Below are 16768 nucleotides of genomic sequence, written 5' to 3'. Positions count from 1 at the left end.
TAGTGATAAGCAATCTTTCCTACAACGATTTTCAATCGTTCTGTAACGTACATGGTGTGACAGACCATCCGTGCATAGGAAAGGGCTCATTTGCAACTTGAAATAGCCACTTCTGGGCTCCAGTGCTGTACCATGGAAGTGCAGTTTATTGCAAGCAAAGGGACTCGTCTGTCTCTAGTTCCAGCTCTGGGAGGAAGATTTGTATTTCTATTTCATATTTATATTTCTATTGCTTATATCCACGTACAAATTAGTCTGCAATTCGGCCAAGACACTAAGCACCTCAAGAATATAGCTATGGATCATCAACCGTGATAGCTCTTCAGGGGTGTTGGTTTTGTTAGCTGTTAGGTAAGTTCTCAAAATAGGCTAGAAAAGCCAGATGAGTTCCTCAGAGCAGAAAAGAGTGCCCTCTAACGGTTAGTCTTTAGGTTTAATGGTTGCGATGTTTTACGAATCCCTCCTCTTCTAAGCAATTTGTAGGTACGGTCACACAAATGCAGGTATTGGAACAATTTATTAGTTCAAGGAAAACCCAATTTTTTTTTACCCTCTTAATTGCTTTATAGGTAGTAATTAAAAATCAGGATGGAGGCATATTCTTGGTAACATTCTCATTAAATTACCGTTACCCAGGATTTCTCAGAGAAAAATCAATGCCTCTGGCAATTCAGAACTATTACTCATACTCTATTTGACGAGTTCTATGTTTCAGAGTGGCAAGTGTGTTCCAAGGGCTGGAAAGGCAGCATGCGGGACACATGTAAGTCCCAAGTTTATTTCAGAATTGTAAAAATGATTGTGAATGCCCTAGAGCATGATACTACTCTTGAATGAGTAAAGTTCGAGGACAAAATCGTTACCTTTTTTTGTTTTTTAGATCTTTAAATCAACTAATCACAATGCAGATAATAGTTTTAATTAGTCCTTGCTCACTTCTCAGCTAATGAAATCCCAGGATTGCATCAACAGTGGCTGGTTCTACAGTCTATCCTTTTTTAACAGGCCTTGCCAGAAATTTAGTTAGTGAATTTCTGGTTTATTAGAAACACAGTGATCTGTGCATCAAAGCTGTTGATCTTGAGGGAATGGCTGAAGTGGAAACAGAGTGTCAAACTCTTCCCCCTACCCCACTATCAACTGGCAGCAGCACCAAGTGCAGGGTATGCTGTAACCACCCATGCCTCCACAAAAGATTCCCGAAATACAGGCACAGGACAGCAAAAAGCCCAGCACACATTCACCCCAGCCATAAGCTAAAGTGTCTCTCATTGATTTCATTGCCTGTTAGAGCAGGGATGAATGTGGGTCCTTAAGCTTGCACTGGCTCCCTATGTAAAGATTCCGTGGTTTATGGCCTGTAGCTCATTCTTCATGTGATGAGGGGATGGAAGAGGCAATTGTATACAGCTGAAGTCTCATTCGCTGCTTTTCCATCTCCATGACTTCTTTGAATAATTTCCTTACACTGTGGACTTCGATAAACACTCTTCCAGTATAGCTGGCAACTAGATGTAGATAAGTGACAAAGGAAAACACAGAGAAAGACAGACCCATTCCCCAAATATATTTGTCAAAACAGTTGTGCCTGCTATAAAGATATTACTGAAGGATCATCATATTCCATTTTGGAATAATTAGATCATATTTTCTCCTCTCAAGAAAAAATTGTGATTAGAGTGAGGCTATCCAATCCATTCCTCATCCTGCCTTCTTCCACCCCCTCCCCAGTCAAACCCACAAAGACAGTATTTGGTCACATGGATCTTTGAATAAAAGACAGGGAATTGTGTCTGAATAGCCCTGACTCATAAAGCTCCTTCCAATGCCTTTTTCAGTGTCGGAGCTTTGCAGTTAATGCAACCTTTACTAATTTTTTTCCTTACCACTATTGTGAAAAATCTAATACGTTTAAAATGATCTGAAAAGAGCTTACACAGAATGAAATCCCTGTTTAATCTTGGCATATTAAGAAATCTTTTCTTCAAACAATACATTTAAAATTCTATTTTCCCCAAATACTTTTTTTTTTTCTTAAGATAAGTAAAGCTCTAAGTATTGAAAGAAATCATGAGTCCTATCTTCATTTGTGGTTTAGGAACCACAGACCCAAACCACTTAAAGATAGGACAAAAAAAAGGTCTGCAGAGCATCGTGTATACCGGGTGTTTAGCTGTTGCTCCCACATTATGTACTACCCCTCAGTTAGAGTCATAGAACTATAGAACCACAGAATGGTTTGGGTCAGAAGGGACCTTTAAGGATCTTCAAGTCCAACCCCCCTGCCGTGGGCAGGGACATCTTTCACTCGATCAGGCTGCTCAAAGCCCCAGCCAACCTGACCTTGATTACTTCCCGGGATGGGACATCCACAACTTCTCTGGGCAACCTGTTCCAGTGACTCACCACCCTCATAGTAAAAAATGTTTTCCTTATGTCCAATCTAAATCTTCCCTCTTTCAGTTTAAAACCATTGCCCCTTGTCCTGTAGCTACAGACCCTGGTTAAAAGTCTCTCTCCATCTTGTAAGCCCCCTTTAAGTACTGAAAGGCCACAATAAGGCGTCTCTGGAGCCTTCTCTTCACAACCCCAACTCTCTCAGCATTTCTTCACAGGAGAGGTGTTCCAGCCCTCTGGTCATTTTTGTGTCCCTCCTCTGGATCTACTCTAATGGGGCTATGTCTGTCTTGTACTGGGGACCCCAGAGCTGGATGCAGTACTCCAGGTGGGGTCTCATGAGAGTGGAGTAGAGGGGCAGAATCACCTCCCTCAACCTGCTGGCCACGCTTCTTTTGATGCAGCCCAGGATACAGTTGGCCTTGCAGGCTGCAAGCGCATATTGCTGGCTCATATCTGATGTTTCATCTACCAGTATTCTCAAATCCTTCTTTGCAGGGCTGCTCTCTATCCATGCATTCCCTAGTCTGTACTGCTATTGGGGATTGCCCCGACCCATGTGCTGGACCTTGCACTTGGCCTTGTTGAAGTTCATGAGGTTCACATGGGCCCACTCCTCAAGCCTGTCAAGGTCCGTCTGGATGGCATCCCTTCCCTCAAGCGTATCAACTGCACCACTGAGCTTCGTGTCATCTGCAAACTTGCTGAGGGTGCACTCGGTCCCACTGGCTATGTCGTCGATGGAGGTATTGAACAGTATCGGTCCAAATGTTGTTTAGCCTGGAAAAAAGGAGAAGGAGGGGAGACCTTAATCGCTCCCTATAACTACCTGAAAGGAGGTTGTAGTGAGGTGGGGGTTGGTCTCTTTTCCCTGGTAACAGGTGATAGGATGAGAGGAAATGGCCTCAAGTTGCTCCAGGGCAGGTTTAGATTGGACATTAGGAAAAATTTCTTCACCCAAAGGGTTGTCAAGAATTGGAATGGGCTGTCCAGGGAAGTGGTTGAGTCCCCATCCCTGGAGGCATTTAAAACATGGGTAGATGAGTTGCTTAGGGACATCGTTTAGTGGTGGGATGGCAGGGCTAGGTTAACGGTTGGGCTTGATGGTCTTAAAAGTCTTTTCCAACCTAAATGATTCTATGAAATACAGACCCCTGAGGGACGCCACTTGTTACTGTTCTCCATTTGTACATTTAGCCGTTGACTGCAACTCTCTGGATTCAGCCATCCAGCAAATTCCTTATCCATCTAATAGTCCATCCATCAAACCCATATCTCTCCAATTAAGCAACAAAGACATTCTGCACATTCTGTAGCTTTTACAAAACAGGAAGGTTTGAGCAATCTACACTTGGTCTCACTTTATTTATTTGGTTTACCCCACTGAGTGATCACAGTGTACAAGCAGAAGAGCTGTAACTTTTGGTCTCATTCAATGCCCCAGCAGAGCCCCCAGTTTCTGCACAGAAAGCTTAGAGTACTCAGCTATGCATCTGCCAGTTCTTTTTACTATTCATTCCATTAAATACATTCCATGGTTTATACTTACATGAACACAAAATGTTTGAGACTTGTGGCTATGGTGTGGCTGGAACACTTGTCATGGCTCTTTGAGACAAAGAAAGGACATAATCTGTTTTTTTCTGAGATACTGTTTTTTATTTCGACAGATTCAGAAGGACCTCTTCATGAGCAAAAAGCACTCAACATTATGCAGCCCTGGGTCCTTGACATATGGATCACCCAGTAATTATTTTGCTATACAGATACCATTTCAAAAGAAAGTTTAGAACATCAAAATTCAAGTTCAAAATACTCTTCAGTTTTTCACAGGAAGATCTGAAAACTAAAGCAAAACAGAACCTAGCAACTACAAAGGCAAAATCCCATTTTCTTTCTCTGTGCAAAACCTCCACTCTTGAACAATGTTGGATAGACAACAGAACAGCTATGCAGAAGAAGGTGGTAGAGGATAAATAGTGAGTTGTCAAAAACGATGGTAATAAGGTAAAATAAATATAAGTTGAGCTGAGTTAGAGATTGAAACAAGATTTGTTAAATTTTAGGTCAAATGACACATATGCAAAGTCTTTCCTGGAGAGACCTATCTTGTTTTACCAGGCCCATTACAAGACCTGCAACCAAGATAATTCCTGATTAGGACTAAATCAACATTCAATCAGGTGAAAATTAACTAAAGGAAAAAAAAATAATTGGGGTCAGTTACAAAGTTACCAACTTTACCCGAAAACCAAGACTCATCCTTTGAATTCACCTTTCAAGCCTACTTCCCTTCTACAGTCTGAGCTGGAATGTAGGTGTCAGCCAGCAGCAGAACAGGTACAAGAACTGGTGTGTCACTTGCCAGCTGACAATGCACGGTGGCTTGCTGTTGTGCAAGGTCGTGGGCCCCAGCTGCCGCATCTGCCCACTTCAACTCCATCTGGGTTGCTGCCCAAGATAGCTGCCTTCTGTGTTCTGAACGCCTGATGTTTTACAAAGTCAGGAGACGCTCCAGGCACGAGGAAGTAAGCTGCACTGTAACTGCTTGTAGCATGTTTGTACTTTATTGGTTGCTCTTTTTGCTATGGCTGGTGTATGCAGACTGAGTTCTTGAAAATAACTTTCATTGCCAATTGATGGGGTAGCCATCGGAGATGTCTGCTGTCACCCGTGACACCCATTTTTGGTGACTGCAAAAACATCATGGCACTTGAGCTACCCTCAAACTCACCCTTGAGAAGGAGGGTATTCCCAACATATTTCTGGGAAAGCTTACACTCTCTCTGCTAGACATAGCACATGGATAGATTTCAGCATTCAGGCCCATCACTGTTCAAACTACCATCCTTTACAATGTTCACTTGAATGGGGTATACCCTTGCTCTCTGTATTTGTTGGTGTAGGAAAGCCACATGTGTATCTTGTTAAGTTTAGTAGTGAGCAGCGTAGCGCGACCTGTTCTCACTTGTTTAAAACTATACCTCACAATCAAATTATTTTTTTCCCCTTTCTAAAATGGAGAAAGGCAACATACAGCCTGTCCCAAATCTGGAGTCTTTCCAGAAATAGTGCCTGAGTTATCACATGGTGGAAAAACATTTGAACTGCTTATTTCATACCCTGAAACAAAACAAGGACAACCTTGTCATAGTTAAATGATCAGAAGCAGCTGGGAAAATGGTCTTTGAATTCTTTCAGAAATTTTACCTCTGGGCAGAGAAGTCCTGTCATCCTATAAGGCAATTGTTTTGGAAAGCCACTAAGTGGGAGGAACTTGACTTACGGCTATAAACCAGGTGCTGGAGGACCTCCCACTGACACCAATGGGATTTGCACACACACAGACAGAGCAGCACACAGCCACCTCATTCATAACTTACTTGGAGGATCCAAACTTACCTGGATCCTTATTTGGAGGATCCAAATCCTTACACAGAAATTTCAGTAGTGTCAGTGGAATTTGGATTTAGGCAGGGTTTTTCTACCAACTTCCTAGCACAAGAATAAATATTTGAACTTTGTGCAAATTTTCAATGTAGGTGTTATTGAGAAGAGTTGCAAAAGTCACAGTGTCAAAGCCTAAGCACCACTGATCACATCCTTCTTTCAGTGTAAGTGAGGGCACAGAGAAAACCTGGTGCTGTTCCCAGTGGCTTTTGAACGTTCAGCCAGAACTCAGCTGCCTCTCTGACATGGCAGGTACCAAAGCACCTTGGAAGTACTTACACCTTCTATAGCCATCCTTACCATCCTAGCATTTTGGAGAAACACCTTTGTGGTCTTCAGAATGACTGCTCAAGTCAGCAAATGTTTCAAAACATGCCTATGGCTTAGCCAGTCCAACCTACAACATCTTGGAGTTGTTCTGGATGTTAACTGCTTGTTAAATTTCTTTGAGAAAATAGAGAGTGCACAGGTTATCTGATGACTATTCCTGGGTGTTGTCAGTATGATGGAATTCTCAATTTTCGATTAAAACCAAAGCAAACCAAAGAGAAGAGGGATCAGACCACCTTGGACATGGCATATCTAAACTCGTTTGGCACTTAAGACAATGACATTTTATAGGTTGGAAGGAAGGAGTAGCAGAACAGAAGTTAATGCACAACCCTCAGGGTTTGGTTTTTTTCATGAGGTGAGCCAACATACAGGAAACAGTGATCCAGTGTAGCTGTACTGAAACTTAAAAATACATTTATTCATTGTTTATGATATCTACCAAACACAAAGAGGAGAAAGAGCAGCAGTTTTATGCTTTACACTTTGATATCCTCAGGAAGTGTAGAGACCTAGGAGAAAAAAACAAATTTAGACTGTGAGGTTAAGAGTGAGCGTAGGCTTCCTGAAGATGAAGAAAAACTTTCAATATATCACAATCTTTCAGGGGACCTACCCATCAAGAGGCTGGTAGAGCATCTGGGAATAGCATATGCACTCCTGAAGGGATGCGCAAGACTTTCAAACGATGAGGGGATGCAGCTATCCCACAACTATCAATGAACAGGGAGGTAGAGAAGTCTATTACCTATATGAGAGAATGAGTAATGCATAGGAAGGGCCCAGCAGTCTGGGTGAAATTCAGGAGTGTGGCAGAGCACAAAGTATCGCTCCTCTATGTTGAAGGGATACTGGGTGGAAACTGTTGACTGCAATAATGGCACTTTATGTTTGTGTCAGTGTGGGGTGTGGGATGGTGGGATCAAAGCAGTACCTAATGGTGTCATCAGATTAAAATCCACTGAGATTGCTTTGTAGGAGGAAGGAAAATAAGACTCAGTTTTGAAACTGTCTTCTCATGTAATTATTTTTTGGTTTTTTGTTTCTGTTGGTGGGTTAGTAATTTATTTGAAAGAATCCTGAGTATAAGCATTTCCTACTCTTACAGGAATTACAAAACACTGAAGCACTATTTGAAAAGAACATGCTATACGGAGTTTGCAGCCCTTTGAGCTAGGGACTATGCATTCTTCTCATCCATCTCAAACAGATCTGTAATTTATTTCTTTATGATTGTTTGCAGGGGTTATAAAATTTGGGCTTTCTGTTTGCCTTTCTGTACAATACTACAAACCAGTTTTGTTCATGACAGTCTGTATTTACACACCTTGTATTTGCTCAGCACTATAAAGCAACAACATGAAAACAAGCAGCTACAGCAATTATTACATTCTCCAGGTGATTGAAGTCAGCTGGCTTTTGGCCTCCAGCCATAATATAACTGGTTACCTTCAGAAAGAGCCACCCCAAGTACAGAGATGGTCATCATATCGTGATGGCTGATGATCCAGTGACATGAGTGTGGCGTGCAGTTAAGACCATAGGAGATGTCAGTGGGAAAATAGAAAAGTGCACAGAAATTTTAGATAAATAGTGTTGAAAAGCATAAAAAAACTGGATGGATTTTTTTACAGTTACTCTGTCTGGCTCCTTTCTGTGTCACGATACAAGAGCGTTATCCAGACAAATAAATAAGCTCCGAAAATTCATGTAATTAAGTAGCATAGTTGAAAGAATGATGGGAAATCTCTCTCTCCTGCTCTGTTCACTGGCAATGCCAATACTTGACTAATAATGCAATCTGATTTAACATTATTAAAAGACAACATGCTTAGTCTCGTCTTCTACAGCTGTTCACTACCACTGTATAATACAGTAAGAAATTTTAAAAATGTGCATATATAATCCTCCACCCAGAACCTTCCAATAAACAAAACAGCTTTCCTGTAAAACATTTTTGCAATGAAATAGCCATTGACTGGAAAGTTAAAAACCTAGCTAATTAAAACATTTTTAAATTGGCATCCTCAAAACTTGTCGATTCTATTTAATAAACTGTTGTTGCCCTCTAGTGTTCAAACACAGCTTGTAAATGCCCCTCCAGAAAGATCCAAACTAGTCACCTAACAATTCCCCATTTGTTCTTAATCCAACCAGACAAATGGATGGAAAAAAAAACCCCACAAACAAAAGAGAAGTGTTTCAGTACACCTGCCTAGAACCTGCTTTTCTTTACTCAAGCATAAAAAAGGGGTTTTAATGTAAGAACATTTAAAGTTGTTTCACTCAAAAATTGTGAAAGGCCACTCTGCTTGGCATCCTCACCAAATTAGCCATGGTAGCTGTGTACCTCTCTGCTTTACTTCTGCCATTCACCGTGCTTGATATACATCGCTGTTTGGGTCGGAGGGCGATGTTTCTAATGATATTAGCCAAATAAATGTCCAGTGCTCTGAACAACCCTGAGATATGTCTGCCTGCTGTCTCTTGAATGTATCTCTACTGCACTGGACCGTATAAATTAATATCAACCATCTGTCCCTCCAAAAAATTTGTTATAACAGCAGAAAGGCACAGTGAGGATTCAGTGGTTGTTCTCAGCACCCCTCCTGGTACATCCGCAATGCAGAAGGCTTCTCACCAAGTTGTAGTTCTTTTGAGAGAAGATTACAGTCAAGCTCAGATCTGTGCCTGCATTTTTACAGCCCACAACTGGGCCTAGTAGTTACCATTTTAACTCATTTCCCAGAAATGTTATTCCCCTTCATCATGTTCCTTGACAAGAAACCTTTGAAAATAGCCATTAAAAAAAAAAAAAAAGAAGAAACGGAGGTTAAACAAAGTGCAGTCAACAGACAAGCTGATGAACTTGAGATACTTTTCTGTTGTAATTTCATTCACTTTTAAGAGGTTATCAAGAATGTTTTTCATTTAAGCATTGTCAGACTTAAGCAGTGTAGAAGACCAGCTGGTTTTGTATCTGTAAAGCAATTTGCAGCCCCCATATAGTAAGAATTCAACTTCTTGACATAAGGAGCACTGACTTTTCTTTGATCTTTGAATAATGGAATTTTCAGAGAATTGTCTGCATAAAGTTATGGTTAGAGCTCTCAGAAAACTTGCCTTGAGGCCATTTTTGGATCACGCCTGCTTCCCACTGCACAGAGCTTGACAGATCTAAGAACGTCTTGGACGTGAGTCACGTTTTGTATTTTGTAATAGAATTATTTCCTTGTATTTATGAGGCACTTTTCCTTCTCTATCTTGATGTTTGTTGTTGATTATGCTGCCTGCCACATAGATACTTTGAAATCTAGTCTTTCATTCTAAAAGCAGGTCTAGACTGGGTGTATGTGAAGGCAAATGTGAATAATACGAACTGGGAGTTGTGTAGCAAGCAGCAGATGCTCACACGTACTCTCGCTCATCTCTTGTTCCAGAGGTGGGGAAACAAAAAGAGCAGCTGTGCTTATTACCGGTCACATGAAGATGACCCTGAAAAAGAAGAGGGTGTGCTTTGAGAGCCAGTAAGAGCTCTGTGTGTTCAGAAGGGACAGCAAGGCCAGCACCGTTGCAAGCAGCTCTTTTGAGAGCCACCAGCCTGGTGAGGGAAGCAGGAGAACGCCAGAAAGATTAAGATAACGCAACCTTGATCATCCGCTCCTGCTGACTGCGGGGAACTTCTTTGAGGTTGGCACGCTCCTATGTTGCCACCATTTTCCTTTAAAACTTTCTTTCTGCTCTGCAATCCCTTTAGATGTTCAGCAAATGGAGACCACACCTTTTCTGTGTCTTCTGCCCGTAATACAGCTGTTGTCTTTGCTAAGCCCCCTGACAAGTTTCTGCCTGCTCTGCAATCAGGTGTTGAGTCTCAACTGTTAGGGATTTAGGTGTATTAGAACAGATTCTCTCTCATGCACATGTCAAGTCACTTGGTCATGACATTTGTCACGGAAGACCTCGATTGCAGCTTGCTTTACTTTGATATGATAAAAACTTCCTTCTCTCTGATACAAACCACAAAACCCCAATGTGCTACAGGGTGGCAAGGTCTTTGAAAAAGGCAAACTCAAATTTGCAGCACGTGGTTTTAAGGACAGCTTGTGATGTATGCAGAAAAAAAACATTAAAGATACATATATATCTATAAACTATATGCAGCTAAGGAAAATGAAGCCAGCTATGTTATGTGTACTACAATTTTTACTGTTCGTACCTAAAATCATTTGGATGCAAAGCTCTATTACTAAGTACTCCTTTTAAGGTTACAGATAGAGTAAATAGGATTGTCAGTCATGTAACATTAGGGCATTTGGGTGCAAATAGCATTGAAAACACTCACGCACTGCACAAGTACTCAATTTATTAGGTGTACTTCTATTCCACTAATCTTGTCACAGTACAGATTAAGCTCTTCAAATGCTTTTTTGCCTTAAATAGAAGACCTTCTTAGCTTAACTTGGATTTTAGTGTTTATTTTCCAGATTTAGTAATAAATCAAAAATGACAGACATTACAGTTCAGCGTAGAAAAAGGAGTTCTCTTCCCCCATCAAAGCCATATGCTGCTTTCCCATTAGTGGCCAAAAAAGGAATCCATCCTCTTGTGAGATTTCAATATCTACTGTTCCATTTCAGAGTTGTTCTCTCAAAGATGCTCCTTACAGTCTTATTCCCTTGCCCCATCATACATCAGAATATATTCCATTGATCAAGTAATCCAGCCTGGTATAATGTCTCTTCTGAAGAGATTCGTGTATTTTCTTCCCTGTCAGTGCAATAACTATTAACAAGAATATCATCCCAAAAAGCAAAGCCGCTACAAGGCTGCTTTTTTCTCCCAGCTGAATGACACCTTTCCCTCTCAGAACACTCTCTGGCAGATAGCTTTCTGAATCAGATGGCTCATAACCCTGAGTGTCATTTTGGGAAGCCTTGGGGGAATCACTGGTAGACAGAGTGAAACCTGAAAAAGAAAGGAGCGTAACATGGCTGGTATCGTTGGAAGAGACAACTGTTGGCTCAGGAGGGATGGCTGGAGTTCTTGGCCCTGATGGGGTGGTAGCGGACCTGGAATCCGTGGTCACCCGCTTGGTTGTTGAAGTAGAAGCAGAAGTGGTGGGACTGGAAAGAGGAACATGAGTAACAGCGATGGTGGTGGCAGGGATACCAGGTTTAGCTCCAGCGTTTGCAGTAGGCGGAAAGGCAGCTGCGGTGCTGGTGACCGCAGTACGTTTGGCACCACCAGTAGGCAGAGAGGTTGTGCGAGATTCTGGTCTGGTGGTACCTGTAGGCAGAGGAGTAAGAGTGGTAGTGCTGGGTTCAGGAACACTAGACTGAGTGGTGGGGAATGAAACAGAGGGATTTCCAATTTGAACAGCAGAAGACGTATTTGATGGCAGGTTAATTACTTTCTGCCTTGGGATGGGGTCTAAGCTCCCAGGATGTTTTTCCCTTTGAGATTCAGGAATAACTGTATGAAATTCACTGTTGTCTAAATGCTTGGCCACATGGTTCAGGAATTCAGATGCCTGATGAAAGATGGGTTGTTGCAGAGCAGCGGTGTGATTCTGACTGCTAGTCTGACTGTGAGAAATGGAGGCTCCAGCATCTGAAGATAAAGAATACCCATTTGAAGCAAAGTCCTCACTTGTGAAGGATGTATCCTCCAGGGCATGGGTGTCTGGAAACAGAAAGGAAATACCAGTATTTAATGATAAAAATCTATTTTTGACTACTACAGGCTTACTCTAACAATTTATATTTCTTAGTAAGAGAGACATAAGGGGGCTCCAGAAAGTGATGACTAATGAAACTGAGGCATCAAGATCTCCTTTTCTTGAAAATATAGTGAGTGACTTAAATTCTGTGTCATAAGTCCTGTCAGTCTCAAGCCTGGGCACACCAGACCCTGAATGCCACTTCTTACAGAATTCACCTGTGCAGAGCAAGCGTCCCAATCTGATTGTTTTATACTTGTATCGCATGTGTGTAAGTGTTTTATTTAGCAGGGCAATGCAGAGTGAGTAGACCCCTTGCCTTTAAACCACTGCCAGCTTCGGTCAGTTAAGTAGATATTCTCAACCTCACTTTTATTTGTCAGATGTACACATTTCCACCTAGCCAAGACAATTATATAACTCCCCTTCTTGTAATATCCAAACACCCTGTGATTGTTTGATACAATTCAATTCGCATACAAAAATTGTCTTGTGATACAAGGTGGCAATAATATACCCATTTTATACACACACTGATTTGTAGGAAAGACCTGAGCTCCTACTGCCATGCTAGAAGAAAGACTCCAAGAGTCTCTGAGGTATTTGCAGTGAAGGCCTCCACAAGAATCAGACTGCACTTGATCATTCCAAAAGCTGATACGTATTGCTTGCAAACCAGGTGGGGGAATGTTACCTTATAGAATACAGAAGCAGGGCAACAGTCAGAAATTCCATATAATTGGTAATCCAAGCAACTACCTGATTCTACACAGGTATTATAGAGACCCTTTGGGTGAGCACGAGCTCTTGGGAAGATTGGCTGTTATCATTCAGATTTTTATATATATATATATAGGTGTGTGTGTATATATATAAATAAACACTATCATTAAGTTGTCGCATATAACATTTAAAAGGGAACATCGTCTCAAGTAGTTCTGACTCTCACTCATCCCTTTTTATAGAGACAAAGAGGTTTGCTAACTGCACTGGAATTGAAATAAATAACAAAATGTCCATGACATTTTCATCGCCACTTTTTTCTCAAGTAGGAACTCTTACCTAGAGGGTTGGATTTATTTCAGTTTTATTATACATGCAAAAAAGCCTACTTGGATGCTGTTTTAATATATATTTCCAAGCCTTAAGACTCCACAAAAAAATTAAATTTAAAAAAAAAAAACAACCCCAAAACAACAAGCCAAAAACCTGCCAATGCTTTAAACAAGAGCACAAGTTTTTCACTTGAATCGTAGACACCAATTTTTATCCTAACCTTTCAGTCAGGCACCAGCTTGTTAGCAAAGATCCTAAATAGAGATAATGGACTCCAACCACAAGGTCTGGCTTAGAGAAAACCCATACTCTGTGGATTTCAACAACAAAATGTTCCGTTATTAGAGAATCAGAAACTGTATGGTCACAGATGCCCAAACTCTCAGCTGCTTCTGCAGCTCTGGGCACATTTCCACATCAGCAAGGAAATGGCCTGGCACCACCACAGAGTCAGTCCCCAGCTCACTTTTTCCCTGTTCCCGATGCACTCCCAGGGACGCTCCCCCCGCCTCCCCATGCGATTACACAGACAGCGGATGTCGTGCGGCAGCTCCAAAGCACTCGCAGCGTGCTATGTCACCTTCGGCTCGCTCGCCTGGGCAACAGCGAGGAAAGCGGGGAGCACGCACGCAGCCTTCAAAGGACGGGTGGAGAGAGCAGAGGGAGGCTACATGACGAGTCCCGTACGGGAGTTAAGTGTCGCTGCTACTCTGCAGCACTTGGATTAATTAACTGCCTGCACTAACTAACTCTAGCCCATGTTTTCAGCATCAAACATTGATTTTGTAGTGTTCCTGGTCTCCATTTTAGGCTACAGGATCCCAAATGCAATTGCCCGTAACTGTCACGTGCGGGGTACAGCTGGGGTACTAGGATAGGTACGCTTGTTGGTAAGAAAGAACAAGGGCACCACACAAGACAACCTCTGAAAAGAGATTAAAAAACCAAAGCGGTCCTGCTGATATCTCAAATCCAATAAGCTGCATTAAAAACAAAACTTCAGAGTTGTCAGTCTTAAAAACAAACTAAGCACCTCCTGAGCATGCTTTGTTAGAACCCACCAGTGTCTTAGTGGGGTGGAAAAGGCAAACACCAAAGCACTACATGAAAAGCAGAAATCAGAAATCTTATTTCTTTTCAGCAACAGCTCTTTGTGACTGGGACCAGGAAATGTCTTACTTCCTGAGCCATACAATGATTCCATTAGTTACCAACTCACAAAAATAGTTAAAAAAAGAAAAAACGAAATCTCATTACTAACATAGCGACGGTACTTTGAGTTGCTTTATTACCAATAGAGTATCTTTCCCCCTTTTAGTTTGGTTTTCAGTGTAACCACATGCAGTTTCTCATGTGAAAAAACAGAGCTTGAAATGTTTATCAGCACCAACGCTGCTCAGGTACTGCCTTTGAAAACTTATTAGGAACATAAAGTAAATAAGCTAGCCTAATCTTTCCATAATCCAATGTTCACAGAAGCTAAAAAGTGCAACATGAAAAATAGATGGTATATACAATCACGTTGTTAACCGAGCATTACACTACATGCAGGAGGAAAGCACAAGCAGGATTACATTTCTTGTTTCTTTGTTTGAAACCGCTATATTCTTCTAAGGGAGAAAGAGCTGGAGAATAGTTCTAACAATAATTTTACAGGCATGCAATTCATTTGTTGCACATTGCTTTTGCCCAATTCCTGTGTGACTGTGCTTGCACAAAAATATTTGGTAACATTATGTGAGTAAACTTTCTACATATCCTGCTGTCACTCCTTGCATAGTTCCTCTTGGAAAAGTTCTCTTCTTCAGCAAAATTTCAGCCTCTGGAAATACGAAATTTCTGCTCTCTCAAGCAACCATGCTGAAGCCACCTTGGGAATTCTTGGCAGGAGGACAGTTTCTTATCTGAGCCGTTCAAACAGGCCTGGTACAAGTCAACGTCAGTCAACAAGCCTTGCTTGTTGCTACTAAAAATCCCACAGCACATGGCAGCAACGAATTTCTGAGCATGCAGCCCACCTACCACAAAGGTCTGAGCTTAGTCCGTTTGCATCTGCACTTCAGGTTCCCTAACCGAAAGCAGCAAATAACGATTACTATCGCCAATTACTTGGTAACATCACAGCGGCGCTCCAAGGCTTGCCCAACATTTACTTGGTGTTTCTGCCTTGTGTATATGGTATCCATCAGCGTAGCATGGATCCTTTGAAGACGCAGACAGGTACAAGGGCATCGTATTTCCATTGCTTTCAGCGATACTCTTCAGCGTTATGTACAGGAAATTTTTCTTCTTGAATATATCAAGATGGAAGCAGCTTCTTTTTGATTTAAGCAAGGGAAAGTTATGAGGAGTTCTGAATCTAATGTGAAGGAATTTCATAAGGTCTGGGATGTTATTCCAGCTGGGAAGCTGGGCCCATGCAGGCGCTCACCGCACACCTGCCCATCCATCCTCCACAAAGCAAAAGAGCAGCATTTTCAAATTACAGTGCTTGGCTTAGAACATTTTACTAAAAATGCAACCCCCCCAAAATTTCCTGGTCACTACCAAAAAGTCACAGGTGCAAAGGCCATCTAATGTGGGGATCAGTGGCTTTTACTATTATTTACCTCTAGTTATCTTGTAGCTCACATATCCCATGGCGGGTTTCATTGGACAAGCCTCCATGCTAGGGCAGTAAAACAGGTAGCAGTTTGGATGTGTGCTTGTCCTTTGAGCATCAAAAATCATCAAATTACACTTCTTGTCTCCTGCAAAACACGATATATACATATTTCAGCAATAAGAACTTTTATACCATCTCTGGTCCATTAAATCAACTTTTCCTTGTGTGAGCAAGAGGAAAAGTACTAACATAACATTCCTACAGGAAAAACAACCCAGGACTGCAAAAGAATGGCCCAGGGCCAATATACGAAAAGGTCACACCTTCCTCTTCCTGTACAGATGAACTTGGGGAAATAATGAGTCCGCTCCCTCGTCCTCCCCTCACCCGTACCGCACTGGCACCGCTTTACAAAATAATCCCTTGCTCACAAATCCTGATAAATCTGAAAGCTTCCTTGATATACTCATGGGGAAGGAAATTATTTCTACGCTTTTCCCATCACGTCCCAGGAATCTCTTGGCTTTTTGCTGCTTGGGGGCAGTTACTTTTACTGTGGTCATTTCTACTTGTTGCCGTACCTCCTGCTGCTCCAAGACCTTGGTGCAAACCCACCCTCTCAGAGAAGGGTAAGCACTCTCATTTTGGCTAAAACTAAAGGTAGCACAAAATGTCAGTTACTTTGTAGCTCATCTACTAAATACAGCTCAGGCATCTTAGAGTTTGGGGGTCTGAGAGTTTTTAACATTTAAAATTACCACCATGCAGTTTCTTTACTGCTCCCGTTTCCCTGACCGCTCTGGGGTCTTGCCCTAAGATCTAACATCACCCCTGGCAAAACAGGATGGCAGCCGCAAGCTGTTACGAGTCACAGCACGCGTGGAAGGATAAATTAAGGTTTCTGTGCCAGATATAGAGAATACCCTTGGTCACAGACAACTTCAGAAGTAATTTCCCAGGTGTTGGTAGGCAGTAACAGAAAAGACCGAGGAGGAGCCGGTTACCTGATAGCTTTTCCCCCGAGCAGCAAGCGCCAACGCAAGCCTCCGGGCTTGGGGCGTACACCGGCTCTGCGCCCCTGATGCCTTTGGGCAGGGATAAGTTTATATCGACGATGGCATTTTCCATTTTCTCCGCGGAGCACTCCCGGCTGAGGGAGGGTCCGGGCACCACGCAGGCGATCACCAGCAGGCAAACGGGCCACCGGCTGC

At 42.1% G+C, this 16768-nt stretch overlaps 1 protein-coding gene across 1 annotated transcript in view; it reads right to left on the bottom strand.

Annotated features, from left to right (window-relative positions):
• Positions 1-10861: 10861 nt before the first annotated feature.
• The window catches only part of MANSC1 (MANSC domain containing 1), a 9630-nt gene continuing 3723 nt past the window's right edge, over positions 10862-16768 (bottom strand). The window contains exons 2-4 of the mRNA XM_009636507.1: positions 16562-16764; positions 15562-15702; positions 10862-11859 (exon numbers count right to left, since the gene is read on the bottom strand). Coding sequence (XP_009634802.1) covers positions 10862-11859; positions 15562-15702; positions 16562-16764 — 1342 coding nt within the window. The remainder of the gene's footprint in view (positions 11860-15561; positions 15703-16561; positions 16765-16768) is intronic.

This window comes from Egretta garzetta, unplaced genomic scaffold (genome assembly GCF_000687185.1).
Source record: "Egretta garzetta isolate BGI_Z169 unplaced genomic scaffold, ASM68718v1 scaffold293, whole genome shotgun sequence".
Lineage (NCBI taxonomy): Eukaryota > Metazoa > Chordata > Aves > Pelecaniformes > Ardeidae > Egretta > Egretta garzetta.
The sequence above is the reverse complement of the archived record's forward strand: the minus strand, read 5'-3'. Positions and strand labels throughout refer to the sequence as shown.